The 21,677-nt window shown below is 35.3% G+C and overlaps 2 protein-coding genes across 2 annotated transcripts; both read right to left on the reverse strand.

The window, feature by feature from the left end:
• Positions 1–161: 161 nt before the first annotated feature.
• LOC133879280 (putative disease resistance RPP13-like protein 1) lies at positions 162–1,355 on the reverse strand. Its single transcript, XM_062317808.1, has one exon. It carries the CDS (start codon positions 1,353–1,355, stop codon positions 162–164), a length of 1,194 nt encoding a protein of 397 aa, XP_062173792.1.
• Positions 1,356–2,852: 1,497 nt separating this feature from the next.
• LOC133879340 (protein transport protein SEC31 homolog B) lies at positions 2,853–17,863 on the reverse strand. The gene is made up of 22 exons (XM_062317863.1): positions 17,281–17,863; positions 16,701–16,755; positions 16,464–16,586; positions 13,786–13,882; positions 13,663–13,699; positions 13,426–13,531; positions 13,253–13,310; positions 12,146–12,243; positions 11,893–12,012; positions 11,275–11,317; positions 8,752–8,873; positions 8,553–8,680; positions 7,887–8,445; positions 7,631–7,723; positions 6,943–7,128; positions 6,651–6,864; positions 5,535–5,647; positions 5,246–5,398; positions 4,711–4,836; positions 4,278–4,557; positions 3,413–3,651; positions 2,853–3,320 (listed from the first exon to the last, which is right to left on the reverse strand). Exons 1-22 carry the CDS (start codon positions 17,601–17,603, stop codon positions 3,225–3,227), a joined length of 3,369 nt encoding a protein of 1,122 aa, XP_062173847.1. The 5' UTR covers positions 17,604–17,863; the 3' UTR covers positions 2,853–3,224.
• Positions 17,864–21,677: the final 3,814 nt, after the last annotated feature.

Here is a 21,677-nt window from a genome sequence, read left to right on the forward strand (position 1 = left end):
AAACCTTCTGCCATCCATAATAAGATCACTTGATCTTTTTCGAAAGCGTAATTTTTTGGAAAAACTGAACAATAAGCAAAGCATCGCTTTAGATCTATGGGGAGATATTTGTAGCTTAATCTTAGAGCAGGAGGAATCGTTGTCTCGCCAATTGACGAATTTCATAATTCACTCTCCAATACTTCCTTCCACTCATCAACGTCCAATCTAGACCTTAAGAGAGCCCCAATTACCTTGATTGCCAAAGGATTGCCATCACACTTTTCCACAATTTGTCTACCTAAGTCCTCTAGCTTTTCCACAATTTGTCTACCTAATTCCTCTAGCTGTGGATGTGCATTAGAGTTACCACCATAGAATGCATGGCTTACAAACAATGGCCATCCATCTTCTACTGGTATCTTCTTCAGATGACGAGTTGTACTAGGACGCATAGCTGATGCAACATCATCATCTCGTGTTATTACAATTATCCTACTTCCTGGTGCCCCGACTTTAAAGGAATTGCCTAAGACCTCCCAACCAGCATAATTCTTATTGCAAACATCATCTAAAACAAGTAGAAATTTCCTACCCACCAACTTCTTTTTTAGTGTAATTTGAAGATTTATATCCTCAGCATCACAAATTGATGAGGTTATTGCCTCAACAATTGTTTTTGTTAACTTGAACGAATCCAATTCTTCTGAAAGACAAACCCATGCTTGAAGGTTAAAATGCTCCTTCACCATGTTGTCATTGTATAATTGCTGAGCAAAGAAGGTCTTGCCAATTCCTCCAGTGACGACTATGGCAACAATATTGGCAAGCACATCTATCTCATTTCCATTTGCATGATCACCTGAGAGCAACAAGTTAATTATGGCTTCCTTATCATCATGCCTACCGGAAATAAGAGATTGATCTTCAACCAAAGAAGCCCTAGGCAATATCCCTTTAAATGGATTCTCTCCAACATCTCCTCTTAGACCCATAGGATTCGCTCTTTGTGCAAAAGAGTCTAGTATTTCTACTGCAAGTATTATCTGTTGTTTTATATTATTGGAAAAACGATCAGCGATGGAGCTTTTTACCTTAGATTTAGTATCAATCTCATCCAAGAGGTCGTCCACATCATAGACAGCATCTTTCAGCTCATGAAGCCAGCCTCTTACAGCTGCATCTGTAAATTGCTTTTCCTCCGCGTCTGTGAGCACATGATCCACAGACAGCAATGCTCTCTTCAGCTTCATTGAGTGCTCACCGGCGAGGTCCTGTCCCCGAAGAAAGTCGGCGACCCTCCTAGATGCGAGTCTATCAAATGACACTTGAAGAAAGGCAGAGAGAAATGCTCCTCCCACCAAGGCCATAGCCATGTTTTCTTGTTTGCGAAGGAATAAATCAGAAGGAAATGAAGGAAGGTGATTCCAAAGAGCTATATTTTGCTTTCACGCCAAAGAAGTGGGTTATATAGATCATGCAGGAAACAACCTCGTAGAGTAGAGATGGAAATAAAAAGACAAACTATTATAATTTATAACGTCATATGCAATGCTCCAAACCTAGCTAGTGATAAGGCATCTTCATGCTTTACAATATGATTCCTGGGACTCTAAGCTTTGTTTAGTCTCTTCTTGTGGTTGAAACCAAGGAATCAAAGAGAAAAGAAAGGGAAGGAATAATCAGCACAAACGCTTTGAGATACCGATTGAAGCAGCTTACTGGGGAGTAAAAATTGAGAAAATAAAAAAACTACCACCCCAAGGAGAACATGATTGGGAGATGATCACAATGCTCCCTAGTAAAAATTAGGAAAAGAAAAAACTAGCTCCCCAAGGAGATAATTGGGAGATGATCACAATGCACCTCCTCTTTTTGCATGAAATTTTTGAAAGCAAATACCTCTGCCCGGGGTGCAAACCTTTGAAATTATTCGCATTAAAAAAGTTTGACAAAAAAAAGGAGGTGCATTGTGTTGTAAAACTCAATGTTGACTTGTTAAAACTAATGCGTAGGTTAAGCATTCATTTATACAATCTCCTGAAGAGTTTTGGTCATCTAATGAATATAGATGAAAATGTAAAATTAGTTTTTACGGTTATGCCGATTTACCATAAGCTCCTGTAGTATAAAAGTGTTTTTCGGAGCTTCTTGTAGTATGCAAAAACAACAAATATGTCATTGCACCCAACTTCCGTTTAATTTTTGGACGTAAACTGTTCAATGTCACATCAGTACCAATTATATTATAAAAAAGTTTATAAATATATAAAAATTAAAAAACTAGAAAAATGAGTAGTTCCCCTCCGAGCATATCTTAGAGTGATCAAACCACTCACATAGCCATCGAGAGTGGTTTGAACGCCCCCTCAATTTAGCCACTCCAAATGGCCATAGGTGTGATTCAGTTCGAGAATTTTTAAGACTGGTTTCAGCCACCCTTTTTCTAAATTTTTTTTAAAAATAAAAAATAAAAAAAAATAAAAAAATAAAAAAATAAAAAAAAAGGAAAGAAAAGGGAAGAGGGGGATGGGTATATGGCCCAGGTATGCTCGAAAGGGGTGGTTCGACCACCCCATGTTCCAATTTTTTTATTTTTTATTTTTCATCAAATATATCAATGCAACCACAAAGACTAATTTCGCACTTTTCCAATGAATATAATAACCACCACCTTAGTTCTCATTTTAACAGATCTCTCCAGTATTAAAGTAGCAAAATCTCAAAATTTGAACCTCGATCATTTAATTATTTGATTCAAAATAAATTCGAATACAAAGATTGTAGTCAAAGTGATCTGAAAGAGATTTTAGGTTCAACCCATAAGGGCGAATGCTACCTATCAAAAACACATACCATGAAAGTGCAAAGAGTAACAATGAAATTAAAAATCTCAATGAATCTTTGTTATATTATTCAAATTTTTGCATTCATATTAATGATAAAATCACAAGGGTTGTACGTACAGATCAATTGCCAAAAAGAAAAAAATGACCCTGGGCAACAGAGAACTTTTAAGCAGCTCACTAGAAAACTTTGAACAGGCAAAAAGGAAAGGTAAAATATCTATAAAATTAAAACTCAAAAAAAAAAAAAAAAAAAAAAAAACTCCACTAATCAGCAAAAGTCCGTCAATGTCCTGAGAAGTAACTCCACTAAATGCTTCCAAAAATATCACCCAAAGAAGCCATTCTTGTGTACATTGAAGAAAGGATAGATCACTGGCCAAGGTAGTTTCACCTTCTTTAGCTCAATCTCACATTCTGCCTTGTCTTGATCATTCGCTTTAGTGTAGCTAGCCAGAAGTTGCACTCATCCCATTCACTAGTGGTAAGTAGTACCTGAACCACGCAGAACGAAAGAAAAAACAATAGAACTTACGATCACGAGTTTTGCAACCTAAATCAAGTCTTTGAATTTTCAAGAACCATACCTGGATTTGAAGGGCAGTACTGAAATCACCATTGTCCAAAGCCTGGCAGAGCTGAACAAGCTTTTCGGCAGCATTCTTTGATATGTCCCCACTATTGAGTTTTGCAAACAAGGCACCTAACTTCCTAGAATTGTCTTCTATTTCACGCTTTTTAGCTGGATTTGCACGTAAACCTCCCAGCGCTTCTGCCGTCTCATTGAAAAGCCTTGTCAATGTTGCGATGACAGGTTTTTGATGGACTGGGAAAATTAAGCAAAAACAAACACCAAATTGAATCATAATAGCACATAAGGGTAAAAACCCAATCTGAAACTAACACCAGCATGTTAAATGAAGCCAGAAAACAAAGATATACCAAACGAATGTCAGGAGGCATGAAAACACTTCAAAACAACATGCAAGATGCTTGTCGAACTTCCATTTATTTTTTTATTACTTTTTTCCTTTTGGCTTGATATAACAAAACTAATAACATGTATTATTCGCCACATTGTCTGGATTCATAAACAGAGAATGAACATCGTGGACAAGAAAAATTTGCAAAACCAAACTTTGTGATGGACAGAAGATCGCCAGCCCTACCAAACCATTCTTTACCTCAGACTTCCAATTGCTGACATCTAATGTCACCAGAATCTCCTTGATACAGTGTATAATGACTTCATTGCAGCCACAGCTATTCTTTTATATTTTCATTAGATAAGATTTGAGTAAGAAATGTCAAAGTAAACCTTAAATTGAGATTCAAAGAATCAATGGAATCATTGAAAGCCTAGGGACGTTAGATCTTGAGAACCCTTATTAGAAATAAATATAAATACATAAATATATAAATCTAGATATATGTGCGTGTCTAAGAATTTACCTGGTACATTTGAAGTATCAACTGTCTGTACTGTAGGTGGTGGAGCTGCAGGTGAGACAGCGGGTTGTGCTGATGCTGCCTGCGTAGGACTTGGCGGTTGCATTGGACCCGTCCCAGGTCTTTGAACCCCTGAATTAACTGCCATAAATCCCTTTTGGGGTGGGGTGGGAGCTACAACCTGTGGCATTGTATGACCAGGAACTGAGCCTGGTTGTGATGTAAGAGGGACAGCTGAACCAGTCCCAGTTGGCATAGGTTGATATGTAGGGTTAGTGGTTCCCTGAAATACATGCAAGGAATTTTTCAGATCACAAGTTGTTTATAATATAGGTTTGAAATCAAACTACCCATATATATCATGCAAACATGTGTGTGTGCGTGTGTAGAGAGAGAGAGAGAGAGAGAGAGAGAGATCAAAAGCAAATCTACATACAGGATACAACTGAGAGCCCAATGTTGGCTGCTGATATTGCACTGCATTTTTCAGTGCAGGAGGAGTTGCAGGAATAAAGGACCTTGCAATGGGTTGAGCGGTGACGGGAGGTGCGGGAAAATTCGCCTAGTAGAGAGGAAAAAATTACAAGACTCATATATAACAGTATTATTTATAGTCAATGATATGCAAAATCTTACAAAGAAAATCTATGCCAAAGTATGGTTAGAGTTTAATGACCCAACAGCATTAACATGTCAAATGCCAGAAAATTTCTTAAATGACAAACAAAGCTTTACAGATTATAATACACAGATGATAGAGAAGTCAAGTTTGATTCAGAAGATTTATAAGTAAACTACTTCTAGCTATAAGGGTGTGAAAATAATTGATTCATGTAAAACTCAGGCAGTGGATAAATACAGTACAAAATAAACAAATTCTAGCAGGGCTATAGAGTTACTAAGAAAATCTATATATCAAACACCAAAAAAACAAAAAAATAGTACTGGATGAACCCTATAAAACAAAATACCTGAATAGGTGCCTGGGATGGAAGGAATATATTTGGTGCCTGATACGGGGCCGGGGCACCATGTGCTCCGGCATAAGAACTAGATGGATATTGATAATTTCCACCATATGGACTGCTAGGAACACTTGGCTGCATATGTGATGGTGCTGTTTCCTGAGCCGCAAACATCATATGAAAAACCACACATAAGATGATAAGAATACCTTGAGAGTAATGCAACAAAGTCAGCAATTAAACAGCAGCTGAAACCACTATATCACATAGAAAAAGAGATGCACAAATAAAACACCTGATAATATGGTTGAGAGGCATCAACCAAGCCAAAATTGGATTGATCAACACCATATACTGCTCCAGTTTGTGTTTGAGAGTTATCAAAAGCCATTGCGCTAGCTTCTTTCTCTGAAACAAGCATAAAACAAATTCATCAACTGAAACAAATATTAAAGCAAACAGAGAAAAAGACCATCACAAAAATAGCATAATCAAGAGAAGCTTACCATCTGAATCTATGTTATTATTAAAATAACTAGAAAAATTATACATCCTTGAAAGATTTAATGGAAAATGAATTGTTCTAATTATCAAGCGAATCAGATTTCCTAGTTTAATAAATGAACCACATCAGATCTCTTAGATGACGTTTGCTCCCATGTCAATATCAATACAATGACATTCTACTGATTTCCAGATATCATTACACATGCTGATTGCAGACAGCAATACAAAATAAGAGCCCCAAACGGCTTAAAACAGTCTTATATGAGCAGAAACTAAATCACCTAAGGAGCCCAAGTTGATCATTGACATTAGAGCTGTTTACATAAAGAGAAAGGGGGCAACTTACACTATGCTGGGCAGTCATTTGATAAGTAAAAACGAAAGAAAAAAGAAAAGACACACTGAGCATTATGTTTCACTGTCACGCACCAATGACAGTACTGCCACCTACAGTCAAATTACTTAAAAGAATATTTCAAGCACACAATAAGTAGAATGCAATTTAAAACTCAAGGATAAACCCATGTTAAGTAATCTTGAGAAGAAATCAAAATCCTAGGTTCGCTTTAAAACATATCATGAAATATTGATTCAACAGAAGAAGATGGAAATGACAAATACCCTCGCAAGATACAACCGAACTCAGGTACAAATACCATTTGATTCTACCTTGTTAATTAATTCGACTAGAGGCGGTTATGGTTATATTGAAAAACTCCAAATGTATACCTATAACTTCACGTGGAACATCAGTAAAACAAGACAAAGAATAGGAGTGTGCTTAACAAATTAAAATGAAAAATAACACATGCCATATATATAACTGAAATGAAACAACAAAGAATTCATCCAGCAATCACCAGGCATCCAATAGTACATCAAAGATATTACCAAAAGCACATACCAGGTTCTGCAGAGAATGCAATATGATCCCTTAAGATCACAAGTTCAGGTGACAAATCATCAGAACCCAAAAGTTTAAGGTACTCCAATGCTGCTGTTAAAAGCCCTTGACTTGCTAAAATTTCAGCATATTTCTCAACAAGCTTACACAAAGATGCACTGAATCGTTTTTGCCCAGTTGCCAAGGCAAGCACAATAGTCTTTTCCATCAAATCCTAATAAAATAATTGAAAAAAGCATAAGCTGGCCAGACTTTACATTTCTAAATACACCTCTCAAAGTACAAAATTAACCTGAAGAAGATCAACATAGGATTTCCCATCATGCTCAGTTTGAAGACTCCTTGACCAAATTTCCACAGTTTTATCAATATTTCCAGCACAGATATAACAAAGAGTAGCAGCCAAAGTGTTACCCGCAGCCATGAGTTTAGCAGCAAGTATGTCACATAGTGTGGTCCATTCCTCTCTCTGTGCAAACTGTACATTGAAGATAATTAAAAAAAATCATAAATCAACCGTAGCAGTTGCAACAACTTCACGATCAATAAATATTAGCTCCACATGAAACTGTTTCATATAATAACTACTAGTGTCAGTCATCATTCCAGAGTAAAGAAACAAATGCGTTAAGTTTGGCTTGTCTGACTTTTGGGCCATGGCACAGAAGCCAGTATCAGGTCAAAAGGTTATATCATCCACAATAAATCTAGAACCAGAACTCATTATTTCATGGTTTCACAATCATGACTGTTGGTTTCTCATAATAATATCATCCGAAATTTAAGGATAATTTAGTCAAAAGATGCTGAAAGAAATACACCAGCAATTCTTGCAACTAAATACAGCCACAGGGTAGTGAGGTCGTTCATGCAGGGATATTTATACTATCAAATGCACATAACAACTCCAATGTAAATTGTAAACTACCTAGTAATATCACAAAAACAACACTTTTTTCATCAGGAGTTATAAAACTTACACTACAGAGAAGAGCAAGTGTTTCTTTCCAGGATTTCAGGGGTCTGGTATTTACAATGCTCAAGAGATCATTGTTCACCATAGCAGAAACAACCTGACAATGAAAACAACCAATGTTATAAGAGAGCCCTTCACAACACATTAGAAAGAATAAATTCAAAAGATAGAATAGCATATTTATCTCTGATCTGTTTACATGGATTCATATGTTCATTAAAGTTCAAGTTGAAGCTCTTCAAGAAGAATATTTGAACTACCTTGAGGTAAGGTGAACGGCTCATCCTAAAGTATTGATCACGTGTGCTCTCCCACAAGGATGCACCACCAACGTGAGCAATAACTAAAGCATCGGCCACTTTATTCGCAGATATGCACTGTGCAACTGCCCCCTTGTAATCTCCAACAATTAAAGCATGTTGGACACCATCATCAAATGCTGGGTCAGCACTCTGGTCAATTTCATCCGGTTCTTGCTGCAATGGTTCTGAACCATGCACAGCATCCCCAATAGCAAACTTATCATGAGAGGTTGACAAAGGTGTATCAGCCTTGGGGCTGGGAAGATTGTTAAAGAAATCTTCCCCATTATCTGTAGGGAAAATGGTGGCTTCTTTATCACCCCCATATCCAACTGTCTCAGCTACAGTATCCTCAAGCCCAAGTGCATTTACTTCCTGAGAAAGAGTATCTTCAACAATATCTTTTTCTTTCGTAGGTATACTGAAACCTAGGTGGGCAAGCAGCTTTGTCCTTGCTGTCCCATCATCCTCAAACATAACCTTCAAGAAGCTCCATGTTTCAGAGTCATCCTCAGATCTGTTAAAAGAAGTCAAAAGGAATCAAGAGATGCAGAGGTGATTGCGCAATTTCATATGGCAGAAGAACAAAATTGATGAAAATAATGGCCAGCAAAGAAAACATACTCAGACTCTTGTGATTTTTTATCACAAAGTACCCTCAACAAAGACCTTTCCCCATTTTGTATCGCAGCTTCAAATTCAGATGATCGACTAAACAAACTGTCTTCAGTAACTAAGTTATGCGCATAAACCTGGACAAGGAGGGAAAAATGAACAAACAAAACCATCTTAAAAGAACAAAGAGACTGACCGATAAAGATACCTCCGAACCACCAGCTGGGACACCTGCAGCAGAGGGCCTAGGGCGAAAACACATTAGCTTGCCACCAAAGCCAAAAGACGCCCCAACAGGACGTTTATACCATTTTGGAGCCCTCAGAGGAGCTGCATAGAAGAGATGGATATAAAATCAAAAATAATTTTTTTTTAAAAAAAGCTACTAGGATACTGAATTTCACAGGCAATAGAAATAAGTTACTGAAAAATAACAAAGGGCTTTTATTTCGGGTTTGAGGGGAGGGGGGTTACTGGCGGTATAAGTGTTTGTTTGCATATGTCAATTCTAAATTACTTTTTCGGAGGTATAATTTCTTTTCTTCCCTATACAAACTCACTACTCATTAACTCATAATACTTTTGTTGCAATTACCCAATGAAATTCAAAACTTGATTCCACAAACCGCTAGGCAAAACAAAAATAAAAGCAGAAAATTAAAACTAAAATACGAAGTTGTTAAAAAATTTAAAAATTCACATAAAATAAACATATTAGATTGAACTGAAGAAATGTTCTTCCAAGGAACTCTTGAAACAAAATAAAGACAACAAGTATCCTTGTGTAAGTGTCTGTTAGCTCAGAGCATTCCAACAATGCAAGTTCAAGATTTTTTTGATATTTTTCTTATCAAAAAAAAAAAAAAAAAGATTTTTTGGATTGGTAAATAGCTCTCTCCATGGGACTTAAACCACATAGCACAATCAACCACCCCAATCTTATGGAGCCTAAGAGTGTGCCATTTAATGGCATGTTTGGATGCAAATAGAATTTGAATTCTATTTGCAACAGTGTTTGGGTTTTTCAAAAACAAATCAGATTTTATCCAAACTTTTTCTAATTTATCTTAGAAAGTCAGACTATCCAAACATATTTTTCAACTTTATTTGCCTCGGAATTCGCGCACTAGATTTCAAAAAATCAAATACCCAAACGTGCCATAAGTCTGGATAAGATTTTGACATGATGGGTGGTATGTAGATCAGAATCTAAAGGTAGCTTTTTTAGAGTCATTTAGCATTATTCACTTTAAGGATGCTTCTGTGGCAAACCATTTAAAGTTTTCTAATGACTCTTCAATGGAACATTAATTTTATCAGAACAATGCATGACCGGGAGGTGGATTTCTTTATTTTGTTCTTCAACCTTTTGTATTGCATCAAACTAAGACGGGGTGGTCAATACAAGCTTTATTGGGCCCCTTCCAAGATAGGGATGTTTGAAGTCATATCATTCTGTAATGCCTTACTTCCTCATGATAGGAAAAGTACTTGGCGGAATAAAACTCTGATGAATGTGGATTTCTTTGCTAGGACGGCCACTTTAGAGGAGATTCTAACTATGGACAATTTAAGGAAGTTGTATATCATAGTGGTAGACTGGTGTGGAATGTGTAAAAAGAGCAGGAAAGCTGTTGATCATCCATTTCTTCATTGCAAGACAACTAGTGCCTTATGGAACTCTATTTTCGGTCTCTTGGTTTGTTGGAGAGGGAAATTCAGTAGACATCATAGTTAGGTAGGGTGGAAGATGATTACATCTTTCTTAATATAGTGTATTTGGAGAAACGCAATGATCAAAATTTTAAAGATTATTTTTTTTTGATAAGTAATAAACTGACTTTATTAAAAGCGTCAGGCGCCCCTTAGTACACCGGCAGTATACAAGACAACGCAATGCTTGAAAATAAAAAGAACCCTAAAAAAGGCCTTTTTTTTCAAAACCCTTTACCACTGGATGACTGCCTATAGTTGTCTTCATATTTCTAGTGTTCATGAATTTTTTTATCTTTTAACTTTTTCTTGATAGGTGTCTCTCTTCTAGTGTAATTAGGTTGCGCTCCTTTGCTTTTAATGAAATTTGGTTACTCATCAAAGGAAAAAAAACAAACACAGCCACACCCCCAACAAATATTAGTACTTCAATCCTTTGTTATCCATGTCAAGCCATTCATGTCTATCATATCCAATGGACTAACCTGCAAATCAAAACTAACCTCTATGTCCTAAAATATTAAGACTCCATTGCCTTCAACCTTTACCAACATAAACCATTCACAATAGGAAATAGAATAGACCATTTCAGCCTCCATTATCCAGTGCTCCATACAACCAACTCCTTTTAGATGTTTCTTACTGTATGTCTGTGTATAAAACTACTTTATCTATATCCTTCAAAATACACCAAAAATGGCTTCAGGATCCCAAATATGTCATATTCTTTTCTTGTCAACTTAAACCAACCATTATGAGAAGCAATCAATAATTGAGTTCAAGACAAAAATAAAAATCAAAGACAAAATCCACATCCTCTGATCTGACTTATTTCATAAACTTATCTAACATATATAAGGAAAAATTCCACTTCTTGTCCTCCACATTTTTTAAGAAACAAGCTGACAGGACCAAGACAGTTAGTGCATGTAATATATAGATAACAGTACACTTATCAACCACTGCAGACAATTTGATGATATAATTCACGACACCAAATAAATAAGAAATAGAATACCTGAACCAAACTCATTCTCTCCAACACTGTAGCGACTGCAACCCTGTAACAGAATACGTAAAATACATTATAAAAGATGGAAACAAAAGAAAATTCCAAGCTAGACCATTTCGCAAATATGTCAACCAGTTGTACCAGGGTAGGAAAACCAAAATGAGAACATGCATGGAAATAAAAAAGATATAAGCACAGAACCATTTTTTGTCATCTTCTCATAATGCCAAGATCAGGTTTTCAAAGAAACTTTGTTCCACATGCCCAAAGCAGCTTATACAAATTCCCTTGATCTTAACTCATTTAGCACCACCTCCACATTCATACCACTGCAGTCATTTCTCATTCTATTCTGGCTCATTTTGTCACTATCAATCTTTAGAATCCCAATATACCACAAAATTTGTACTCCCTGTGTTGCTCTACTCATCCAAATAGCGTCCCTTTTGTCCCATTCATCTAATTTAGCATTCATTTCACAGATAAATATGGCATATAACATGGATAAAAAAAAAATATTCATCACTTTCTCCACTCAATTGTTGCCAATTTACCATTACTTGTTATGACGCTCAAATAAAGCAAAACAGCCTGCACAACCATGAAAATAAAATAGGTAGATACCTCAATGTTATAAAAGCCAACTTTTCCATCAAATGAAGATGCTGATATGACCCCAGGTATCTTCGGATACCAGTGTACATCAAAATTCCAGTTGTTGCCAGCAGGCAATTCACAGACAATCTAAGTCAAAATCAAAACAAAGAAGCATCAACATAGCACCAAGTATTCTACACTTAAACCATAACCCAGCAGAAAAGTCATAAAAGGAAAAAGTTCATTAAAAAAAATTTGCAGAGGTACAGTAAGTTCATACCTCTCCAGAAACAGTGTCCCAGCAAATGGTTCGACTATCTTTGGCACAAGTAATCAAATAGGAACTGTCAATGGGACACCACGCCATCGCAATTACACCTGGTGTAATACATGCAGGCAAAAAGATGCAAAAAAAATGAACAGCAAGCACAACAAAACTAAAGAGATTATGATAGGAAACTAGAACAACTATTACAGCATTAAAAGTAAATCTAATGTTCCACTCAGTGGCAACCAGAAAATCATATAAGAGTACAAATCTTTACACACATAAGGAGTTACAAAACAAAATAAAAGCCTCTACAATCTAGTAATATGGTATCCATTACATAAATAATCAAGTAACATAAAGATTTAAACTTTGAACATTATTAAATCTTGGGTGTCATTTAAAGCTGAATTAGTGTGTAATCATAATTATCAAATTACACTAATCATAAGGATCACACTTCGGTTTAAGTTCACCTAAAGTAATTCTTTTCACGATATTACACCGCTTAAATAACTCTTTCAAATGTTACACCACTTAATAAATTCTCAAAATATCAATACCACCAAATCCATGGTTAGAAATATGACCTCTCACACTTGCTAAGTATCACGATAATCGAGGAATAAGAACCACCTCATCTAAAAATTGTTCAGAGTTATGGTCTTTTTATATTTTAAGAATTAACTAAGCCAATAATTTTGAATTTGTCAGTAAATGACAACAGATTGACATAAATTTTAACATGCACGATATGGATATGGAAGATATGGCATCCAACAGGAGACTTGACAAATGATTAATATAATAGAAAGTCATCTATGTATATATCAATGATCTACTACAAAACATGCCTAAAAGGAAAGGTAAAATAATTCCCAACAACTCCAAATAAATAAAAAGCAAATAGTTCCTATGACAACAATATTAACCAACAACTGATACACCTCATCGAGCAACTTCTGTAAATAGGGGTCTAATCAAATTGGATTATTTTAGACAATACCATTTTGACAAGTCCTGCGTGACTAATGGCAGCCCAAAACTGCACTAATCTAAAAGGAAACTGGTAAGACTGACGCATTCAAAATGGTATACCATGTTAACAAGCATGATTACCTTTAGTATGCCCAGTGAACTCCCTAACTGGTGACATTGTATTCCGCATATCCCATAACTGCTTGCATAAACATCACTATAAATTAATGAACAGAAAATTTTCATTTTCTAATAACATAACCTCAGACACATTTTAACCCCTAGTGAAGCAACATCAGTCGCATAGTCAATACCCTCACAGAAGGTGAACTATCTTCGTCCGACGCAACCACAAGCTGAGTTGCAACATCAGGATTCCACTGCAAAACAGAGCACCGCCTTCTAACTGAATCTGAAAAGCTGTAAGTTGACAGAGGCCAAGTGAGGTATTTAAAAATAAAATACAAGGAAATCATATCAGGCTGCAGCACAAGAAAAACATTAAAACGCAAAACCACCAAAAGACTTCGCATTAATATCAAAAGGTTTACCTAATTACTGGTTTTTGCTTCTTTAGGTCCCAAACCACTGGAAAAAAATATACATATAGAATACATTACAGACAAAAGTAAATAGAAAGTAAATGATGTAAAAACTCTATTTTCCTTCCTCACCAGTTGTCCCATTGTATGACGTAGACGCCAATATATGTTGAACCTTGCTATTCCAAGATAAGAACGAAATTTCTCCCTGAGAAGCAGAACCGCTACCCTGCATAAAGAACTCACAAAATGATTACATGTCCAGGAAAATATATAACTGTATGGCTAAAATATAATATGCAGGAGAAAAGAGACAAGGAGAGAGAGAGGAGGATAGTTGGGTTGAATTTGAGTTTTTCATCACCCAAATATGTCCAGAGCATGGTCCCAAAATAGATAACCAGGGCTAAGCAAGTCCCTGTACTTATAAATATATTTAGGGTAAAGTAACCCTTCCAATTTTTGTACCCAAGCTCCCCAAGATTAACTTTATTCACAATGCCGCAACCCCACCCTATGCAAGTGCCCGTATTTCCATACACATTTAAGTCTTTGTTCTTCAATACTCTCTATCTTTGGACAGCTGTGTTTGTCTTTCCTAATGTGCTTAGTTTTCATAATTTTCTTGTCCTTTTTTATCCTTCTAGTGCGGTGTTTCTCTTGTATACTTCATGTGTACCTGGATAGTGCTTTTCACTTTTTAATGATATTTTGAATACTTATAAAATAAAATTAACAAATAAATAAATCATACCTACCCCCCCCCCCCCCACCCAAAACCAACTTAATTGACAGGATGCATACAGGAGAACCCATAATCCATAGAGAAAGAACAGAAATCCAAAAATTCAAAAAAAGTAGAAACAAACAAAAAAAATTTCATGCCACTCTCCAACAAGGTTTGTAGCACCAACTTCTTTAAATTGAGCAAACCATTCTCACAATCGTCAAAGCTAGGTATATTCTGCTCCGACCATAGACACCACAACAAAGACTTTATCACAGCTAACTGCTTTATTTAGATGTCAGAACAAAAAAATACATGTTCATCTTATTAAAATCATTAAATGCTTCTTCAGAGCCTGCTTGCAATTGCATTAAGTAGTTTAAAAAGTGCTTTTAGTACTTAAAAAGTTGTGTGAAGCAAAAATTGGTCTGTTTGATAAAAAACTTAAAAGGCACTTCTTTGACTTAAAAAAGGGCCTACAACTACGTTTTGGAGGAAGCTTAAAAATGAGGCTTTTTTCTTCTTCTTTTTTTTATAAGTAAAAATGAGGCTTTTTTCTAAAAAACTTTTTCTATAGACAAAAGCTCTATTTCGCAACACAATCCCAAACAAGCTCTATGTCTTGGAAAATTTAGCACTTCCTTTATGCTCATTTCTTTTGAATGCATACTCAATCAAATAAGAAGCTACTTTTCCAGTTCTTTATTAATTTCTACTTGCAGTAAATTTTCTCATGCCCTGTAATGTTTTATGTTAACTATTAGTTATGCTGCCATTTGACAGAGATAATATACACAATCTTTCAAGATAAAGCACATTAAAAATTTAAAACAAAAAAAAAAAAAAAAAAATGGCAGCAGTGATTCCAGTGGTGATTAATGGTTGATGGTAAAGTACAAGCAGTCGAGCAAAATCTACTAACTTAGGAAAATACAAAAATCTAATTAGTAACAGAAATATTGCAGTTGTTAAACAACTCAAAAAAAAAAAAAATTGATGAATAAGTGAATGATATTATTACTAACAAACCATCACGTTACAAGCAAAGGTTGTCCAACCAAAACCAGAGAACACAAAACATAGCAAAACAGAGCTCACAACCACCAAAACAACCAAACAACAAGCAAATTTAAACCAGAACAGAAAGAGCAATGTTCCAGCTTAAACAAAGAGCAACATTCTCCCTAGTCTTTGTGAATTAAAACAACTCAAAAAAAAATTGATAATTAATCGAGGTATCATTAAAAACATAAAGTGCCCCCACGTACACAAGAAGATCAAGAACAAGAAATATTTAAATTGACACAATTAATTAGTTATCAAGAAAAACAAATACTGCAAGCATTAAAAAAATCATCTTGAGAGGTGTGTCCCCAGGTCAGTATGTAACACAATATAGCCTCTCCAATCGTGTATACCTTCACTTACCAAGCGCAAGAACAAGTGCGTAATTCACAAAGCACTATAAATATCGTATTTGTCGGTTGATAAATTTTGGCTCCTAGAAGATTTCTTTTTAATGAAATCCAGCGATCCGCTTATTCTCACCCTAAAAATTTCACGACCACCTTTTTTTTTTTACAAGTAATTAAAATATCATTAAAAACATAAAGTGCCCCCAGGTATATAGGAAGTATACAAGAGAAGCTACCTAACTAGTAACTAATCGCCAAAGGAAAAACAAAAGCAGCTGACCAAATATACAATGTGTTGAAAAACAAAGACTTAATCTCCTCCAAAGTCCTCTCAGTCCTCAAAATACAACCACTTATATAATTCAAGGGTCCAAAAGCAAATGACAAAATGAAAGATATGCTATTATAAGGAATAATGATGTTAAAAAGTTACATCATGGTAATGAATTTCTGAGTATAGCAAAATAGGAGCCGAGCTATATTATTCCTGGGGGTGCCATGCCCCCCCCCCCCCCCCCCTCCCCCCCAAAAAAAAAGACCTAGCTCCACCCCTTGTAGCATATAAAATCATGTGCATGCTCGCCACAAAGCATTTCGTAATGAAATTAAAGCATCTATTGGGGAAGGATAAGGCTTCAGATATTCGAGTGACAAGTAACGATACCTACCCTGAGGGGTGGAAAATGAGAAGGTTCAGCAGGATTTGCCATGTCCCATATGCAAATTTCACCATCATCAGCCCCAGATCCAAGCAGGTTTGGTGCAATGGCATTAAATTCAAGACCACGAACCTGAAATTTAAAAGACGTTTAACAAAGCATGACTTGCAATCATCAAAACTGTCCGAGTGATGAAAGAACGTCAACAAAGAGATGGCTAACATAATGGAGAAGTGGGAAACTTACCGGCCCTCTATGCCTTGAGAGATGGCTAACAAGAGCGTTTTCATTTGCTTCGGGACTGAAAAAAAGAAAGGGTAATAACCAAAATAAGGAAGTCATGAATAGAAAGAAGCCAAAAACTATCCAAAACAGCATAATTTTGTTATAGTTTATTCACACAATATATCATATAGATTAGCAGATACATAACAAAAGCCCCTAAGAAAGAAAAAAGTGCAAAATAAGACAACAACAAACGAATAATATCAACTACTCAGAGAACAAAACCAAAGAATGCCTGCAAATGAAAATTTTCTGTTTCAATTTTAAAATAATAAGAAAGTCCAGGAAACACGTCCCGATTCACTCAAAACCGAAATCCCCCCAACCAATTAAAGTCAAATCAAATTTCCACCGCAAATTCAATTCAATTCAATAATAAATCCTCTATCAATTGACTGTGTGCAATCAATTACAAATTTCACTGAAACAATGCATGCAAATCACAAATCTCTACTTCACTTTCAAACACAAACTCCCCCAACCCAATTCAATTCAATTCAAACTTCCGCCAAATCAAATCAAAGAGTACCAAACCAATTACCGGATCAGAGCGAGGGGGTTCCAGATATCGATGGTCCCGTCAACAAGTCCTCCGGCGACGAGGCCGAGCGAGAACTGCTCGGAGGCGGATCCTCCCGCGGCCCTCCCCCATGAAAGGCGGTTGAAGCGCTCGGAGCTCGGTGCCTCGCCAGCGAGCGGCAATTCCCGATCTTCGGACTGGAAATCGAGCTTGAAGATCTCGAGGCTCGCTGACGAGCTGAAAGACAGATCCACCGCCCCCGCCATCGTCCCCGCCGCCACGTACGGCGCATCCGGCGCAAGCGCCACGGACGCCGATCTACTTACCCCCTTTATACACGCCATTTGCCCGTACCCTCAAATCCAAATCCAAATACGCGTATTTATATCTCTATATATATATATGATTTGTATCAACACAGAGAGTGGATCTGAAGGAAACTGCAAATTCGAGCCAGAATTACGTAGTTAGGGTTTGGAGCTTCGGTCTTTCGCGATCTGATCTGAGGGAGATTAGTGTGTGCGTTTGTGTATTTTTTGTACGAGAGAGTGAGACACTCGCTTTCTCTCTCGCTCTACTTTCTCTATTTTTGGTTGTTTTTTTTTTTTTTTGTGCTTTTCTATAGTGTAAGCGTATGTTTAATTTTAGCGTTAAGGGTTTTTGACAGCGTGTTTGCGGGTTAATTGTTCTCGTATGTGGTGGTGCACACGCTTCCCATGCTCTCCGTGTGCATTCATTTGGATTTTAGGTAATTTTGTGGTAGTTTTGTAAATATTTTAAATAAAATTCTTAATTGCATTATTCACACTCAAATTTTATAGGATATTCCATGATATAGTTTTTCCAAGTAGAATCGGGTGCAAATTTTATTAAAATAAAAATTTAAGCACAATAATTATATTTATTGTGGAAGCCCCGTCAACTCAATGATTAGTAACCGTTTTTTCTCTCTAGAGCGAAGGAGTTTGAGTTTCACTTTTGAGGGGAAGGGAAGCACAATGCTCCCCTTCTCCCACGGTGTTTTCGGGTATTTGCATTAGCAATTGGTAGGATGTTTTCTCTTTAGGGCATTTGTCGTACCTTATAGGAGAATGTAGTTTTTTTTTTTTTGTCCTGTTCTTTAATGGAGTGACATGAAAAAGTAGATATATGTCCATCGCCTTCGGGCGACTATCCTGTTCAACACCTTTTTGGCCTCCTCCTTCCACAGTAGCTCTAATTTTCAGACTCTACAAGGCACTCCTAACCCGGATCCGAGATCTATTAAAGTTTTTGGATGTTGAATTTTTCAAACTTAGATCTGTTCACTTCAAGAAGTCTTTCCACCACACGCGTGGTTCAGCCACCCCATACCGGCTAAGCCACCCCTCTTCTTTCTTTATTTTTTTCAATTTTTTTTATAACAAAAATTTATTATTTTTAAATTTTTTTTTTTCATATAGTGTCACGCGGTTGACACTTAACAGGCCATTAATATTTGGACGGAAAATATAACAGATGTACCAAACGGGTTTTTACCCCTAACTCAAGTACCACCTATGAAACAAATGAAAATTCAAGTACTAAATTTAAAAAAGCCTAAAACTCAAGTACCAAACAGGGTATTTAACCCTAAGATTTATTTGCTCATAGTTTATTAGTTTTAACTTTTAAGTGATGTTTACTTTTTTTAATTAATTGCATCTCATATTGATAATATTAAATTAAAAAAAATGTGAAGTTGATGAATATATTGAATTAACAAAATGTGGAGCTTAATAATTTTATTACCAATATTACTCTAAATATTTAGGAAGTACTCATTTATAATGAGATAAATAAATTTAAAAAACATATTAAGGAATGCTTTAATAATTAATAAATTTCAGGATGACAACATTTAATTATTTAATTCAAAATAATAATTAAATTTTAAGAACTCAACAAACCAACATCATTTGAGCTGGGTAATTTTTGTGATTGTATTTTTTATTACTCTAAACATTTAGAGCATACTAGTTTTTTAATGAGATAAATAATTTTAAAAAATAAATTAGGAATTCTTTACTAGTTAATAAAATTTAAGATGACAAATTTTGATTTAAATGATGATTAGATTTTAAGAACTCCAACAGACTAAAAGGTCAAACGGGGTAGAATTGAGGGGTAAATTTGGTTGTTTGAGACGAGTGAAAGAAGCGGGAGTGTAGGGGATGTAGGGAAGGAGATTGTAGAGGAGCGTGGCTCTGGAAGGAGATCCTTGTGAACCAATCGTCAGAGAAACTAATCAGAGCGTGACATGTGTCATGATGGTTTGGTTTGTTCTTAAAATCCTTGTAATAAAACAATTCAGAGTTTATCTTTTTCCATTTAAAGATTTTATTCTTTTAGGGTGTCCTGAGATTCGTCGGATCATAACAATATATATTCACATTTTTTAAGATATTTTATACACATTTCGGATTCTCCTTGAAGATTGTTCTCAATAATAAAAAAAATTAAAACTATTTTTATTCTATTTTATATACATAAAAAAAAATCAATAATTGCACCGTTGGTCCTTGTGGTATACCATAATTATTTTTCACTCCCTATGGTTTAAAAAGTGCATGGGAAGTAATTGTGGTATGCAATGATTACAAATCGATCACTGGCGTCAAATTCTGTTAAAATTTTTAACAGATTCCGTCAAATGCCACGTGTCGCCATCTTATTGGTGACACGTGGCGCTGACGTGTCCATCTTAATAAAATAATATAAATTTGTTAAAAAATAAATAAATATACTTACTTTTTTAAAAAAAAAACAAAAAAAAAAAAGAACAAAAAGAAAAAATGGGGCAATGGGGTGGCCGCGCGCCACCCCCGGCGACCACTGGGGGTGGCTGGGCCACCCCCTTGCACCCTTTTTTCTTTTTTCTTTATGTTTTTTGAATTTGAATTTGATTTTTTTAAAAAAAAAATAATAAGTATTTTTATTTATTTTTTAATAAATTTTTATTTATTTATTAAGATGGACACGTGTTGCTGACGTGGCATTTGACGGAATCTGTTAAAAAATTTAACAGAATTTGACGTCAGGGATCAATTTGTAATTATTGTATACCATAAGAACTTCTTATGAACTTTTTAAACCATAGGGAGTAAAAAATAATTATGGCATACTACATGAATCAATTGTGTAATTAACAAAAAAAAAATGCGTTGAATAGATATATAATTAACTCAAATGATATTTTCGATGATTTTTTTTTTGTCAAAAAATAATTCATAAATGAATTTTTTTATAAATTGCATTAAATCAACTCATTTAATTGTTGTTCTTAATTAAAATTAATGTGTTTGATACAACAGTTTCCTTTTTTGTTTTAATTTCAATCAAAAATTCACAATACTTGCTTGCTAGAATCATGCCCATCAAATATTAATAATAAAAGTAAGATCAAGGAGTAACATCAAGTTAAGGCTACGTACCCTTGGTAGAATAAGATCCTTTTTATTTGAAAATCGTTGAGAATGATCTTGGTTTGTTGCATATGACACCATAGGATATAACGTGCCGCTTTATTTAAAAATATGGATAATTATACTATTTGTCTTTGTGGTTGGCATAAATTACAAATCACTCATTGTGATATCAACATGAATTCAGAGATCCATATAGTTGACTTAATTTATAAATCGATCATTTAAGTGAAATTCCATTTAAATTTTTTACAAATTCCGTTAAACGCCATGCAAGTGTCGCGTTAACTCCAATAAGATAACGACATATGTCAATCTATATATATATATATATTAAAAATAAACAAAAAAAAAACTTATTTAAAAAAAAAAAGAAAAAAAAAAAGAGGAAATGGGTGGCCTGGCCATCCCCAGCCAGTGGGGTGGCTGCATGCCACCCCCGACCACTGGGGGTGGCCCGTTGGCCACAATACTTATGGAGTGGTGCGCAGCCACCCCCATTGGCTAGGGTTGGCTGCTGGTTGGCAGCCACCCCTTTGCTTTTCTTTTTTTAAAAAAAAAAAAAAAATTAATTAATTGTTTTTTCAAAAACTAAGTTTTATTTATTTATTTATATTTTTTATTAAGATGGACACGTATCACCATCTTACTGGCTAGCACGACGCTTACTTAGCGTTTAACATAATCTATAAAAAATTTAACGGTATTTGACTCTAGAAATCTATTTATAAATTAAGTCAACCACATAAACTCTCTGAATTAATGTTGGTATTATAAAGAATAATTTGTAATTTATGCCAACCACAAGAATCAATTGTGCAATTATCCTTTAAAAATAAGTTATAACATATTCTTTATACGTAGGGCAATATATCTGTAAATTTAATTTTGATCCATATCTTACTTGAAATTGAGACAATCATAATCCATCAGGCCAGCCATCTCAATCAAAATTGAAATTATTAGCCCAAATAA

This window comes from Alnus glutinosa, chromosome 10 (genome assembly GCF_958979055.1).
Source record: "Alnus glutinosa chromosome 10, dhAlnGlut1.1, whole genome shotgun sequence".
In the NCBI taxonomy this organism is placed as follows: domain Eukaryota; kingdom Viridiplantae; phylum Streptophyta; class Magnoliopsida; order Fagales; family Betulaceae; genus Alnus; species Alnus glutinosa.

What these genes read in the sequence shown, in the direction of transcription:
- LOC133879280 (XM_062317808.1), bottom strand. Translation starts at nt 1,355, where the DNA reads ATGGCTATGGCCTTGGTGGGAGGAGCATTTCTCTCTGCCTTTCTTCAA.
- LOC133879340 (XM_062317863.1), bottom strand. Translation starts at nt 17,603, where the DNA reads ATGGCGTGTATAAAGGGGGTAAGTAGATCGGCGTCCGTGGCGCTTGCG. An exon ending in GTTCACTGGGCATACTAAAG is followed by an intron (nt 12,244 to 13,252) that starts GTAATCATGCTT and finishes GTATTACACCAG; the next exon opens with GTGTAATTGCGATGGCGTGG. An exon ending in AAAAAATCACAAGAGTCTGA is followed by an intron (nt 8,446 to 8,552) that starts GTATGTTTTCTT and finishes TTCTTTTAACAG; the next exon opens with ATCTGAGGATGACTCTGAAA.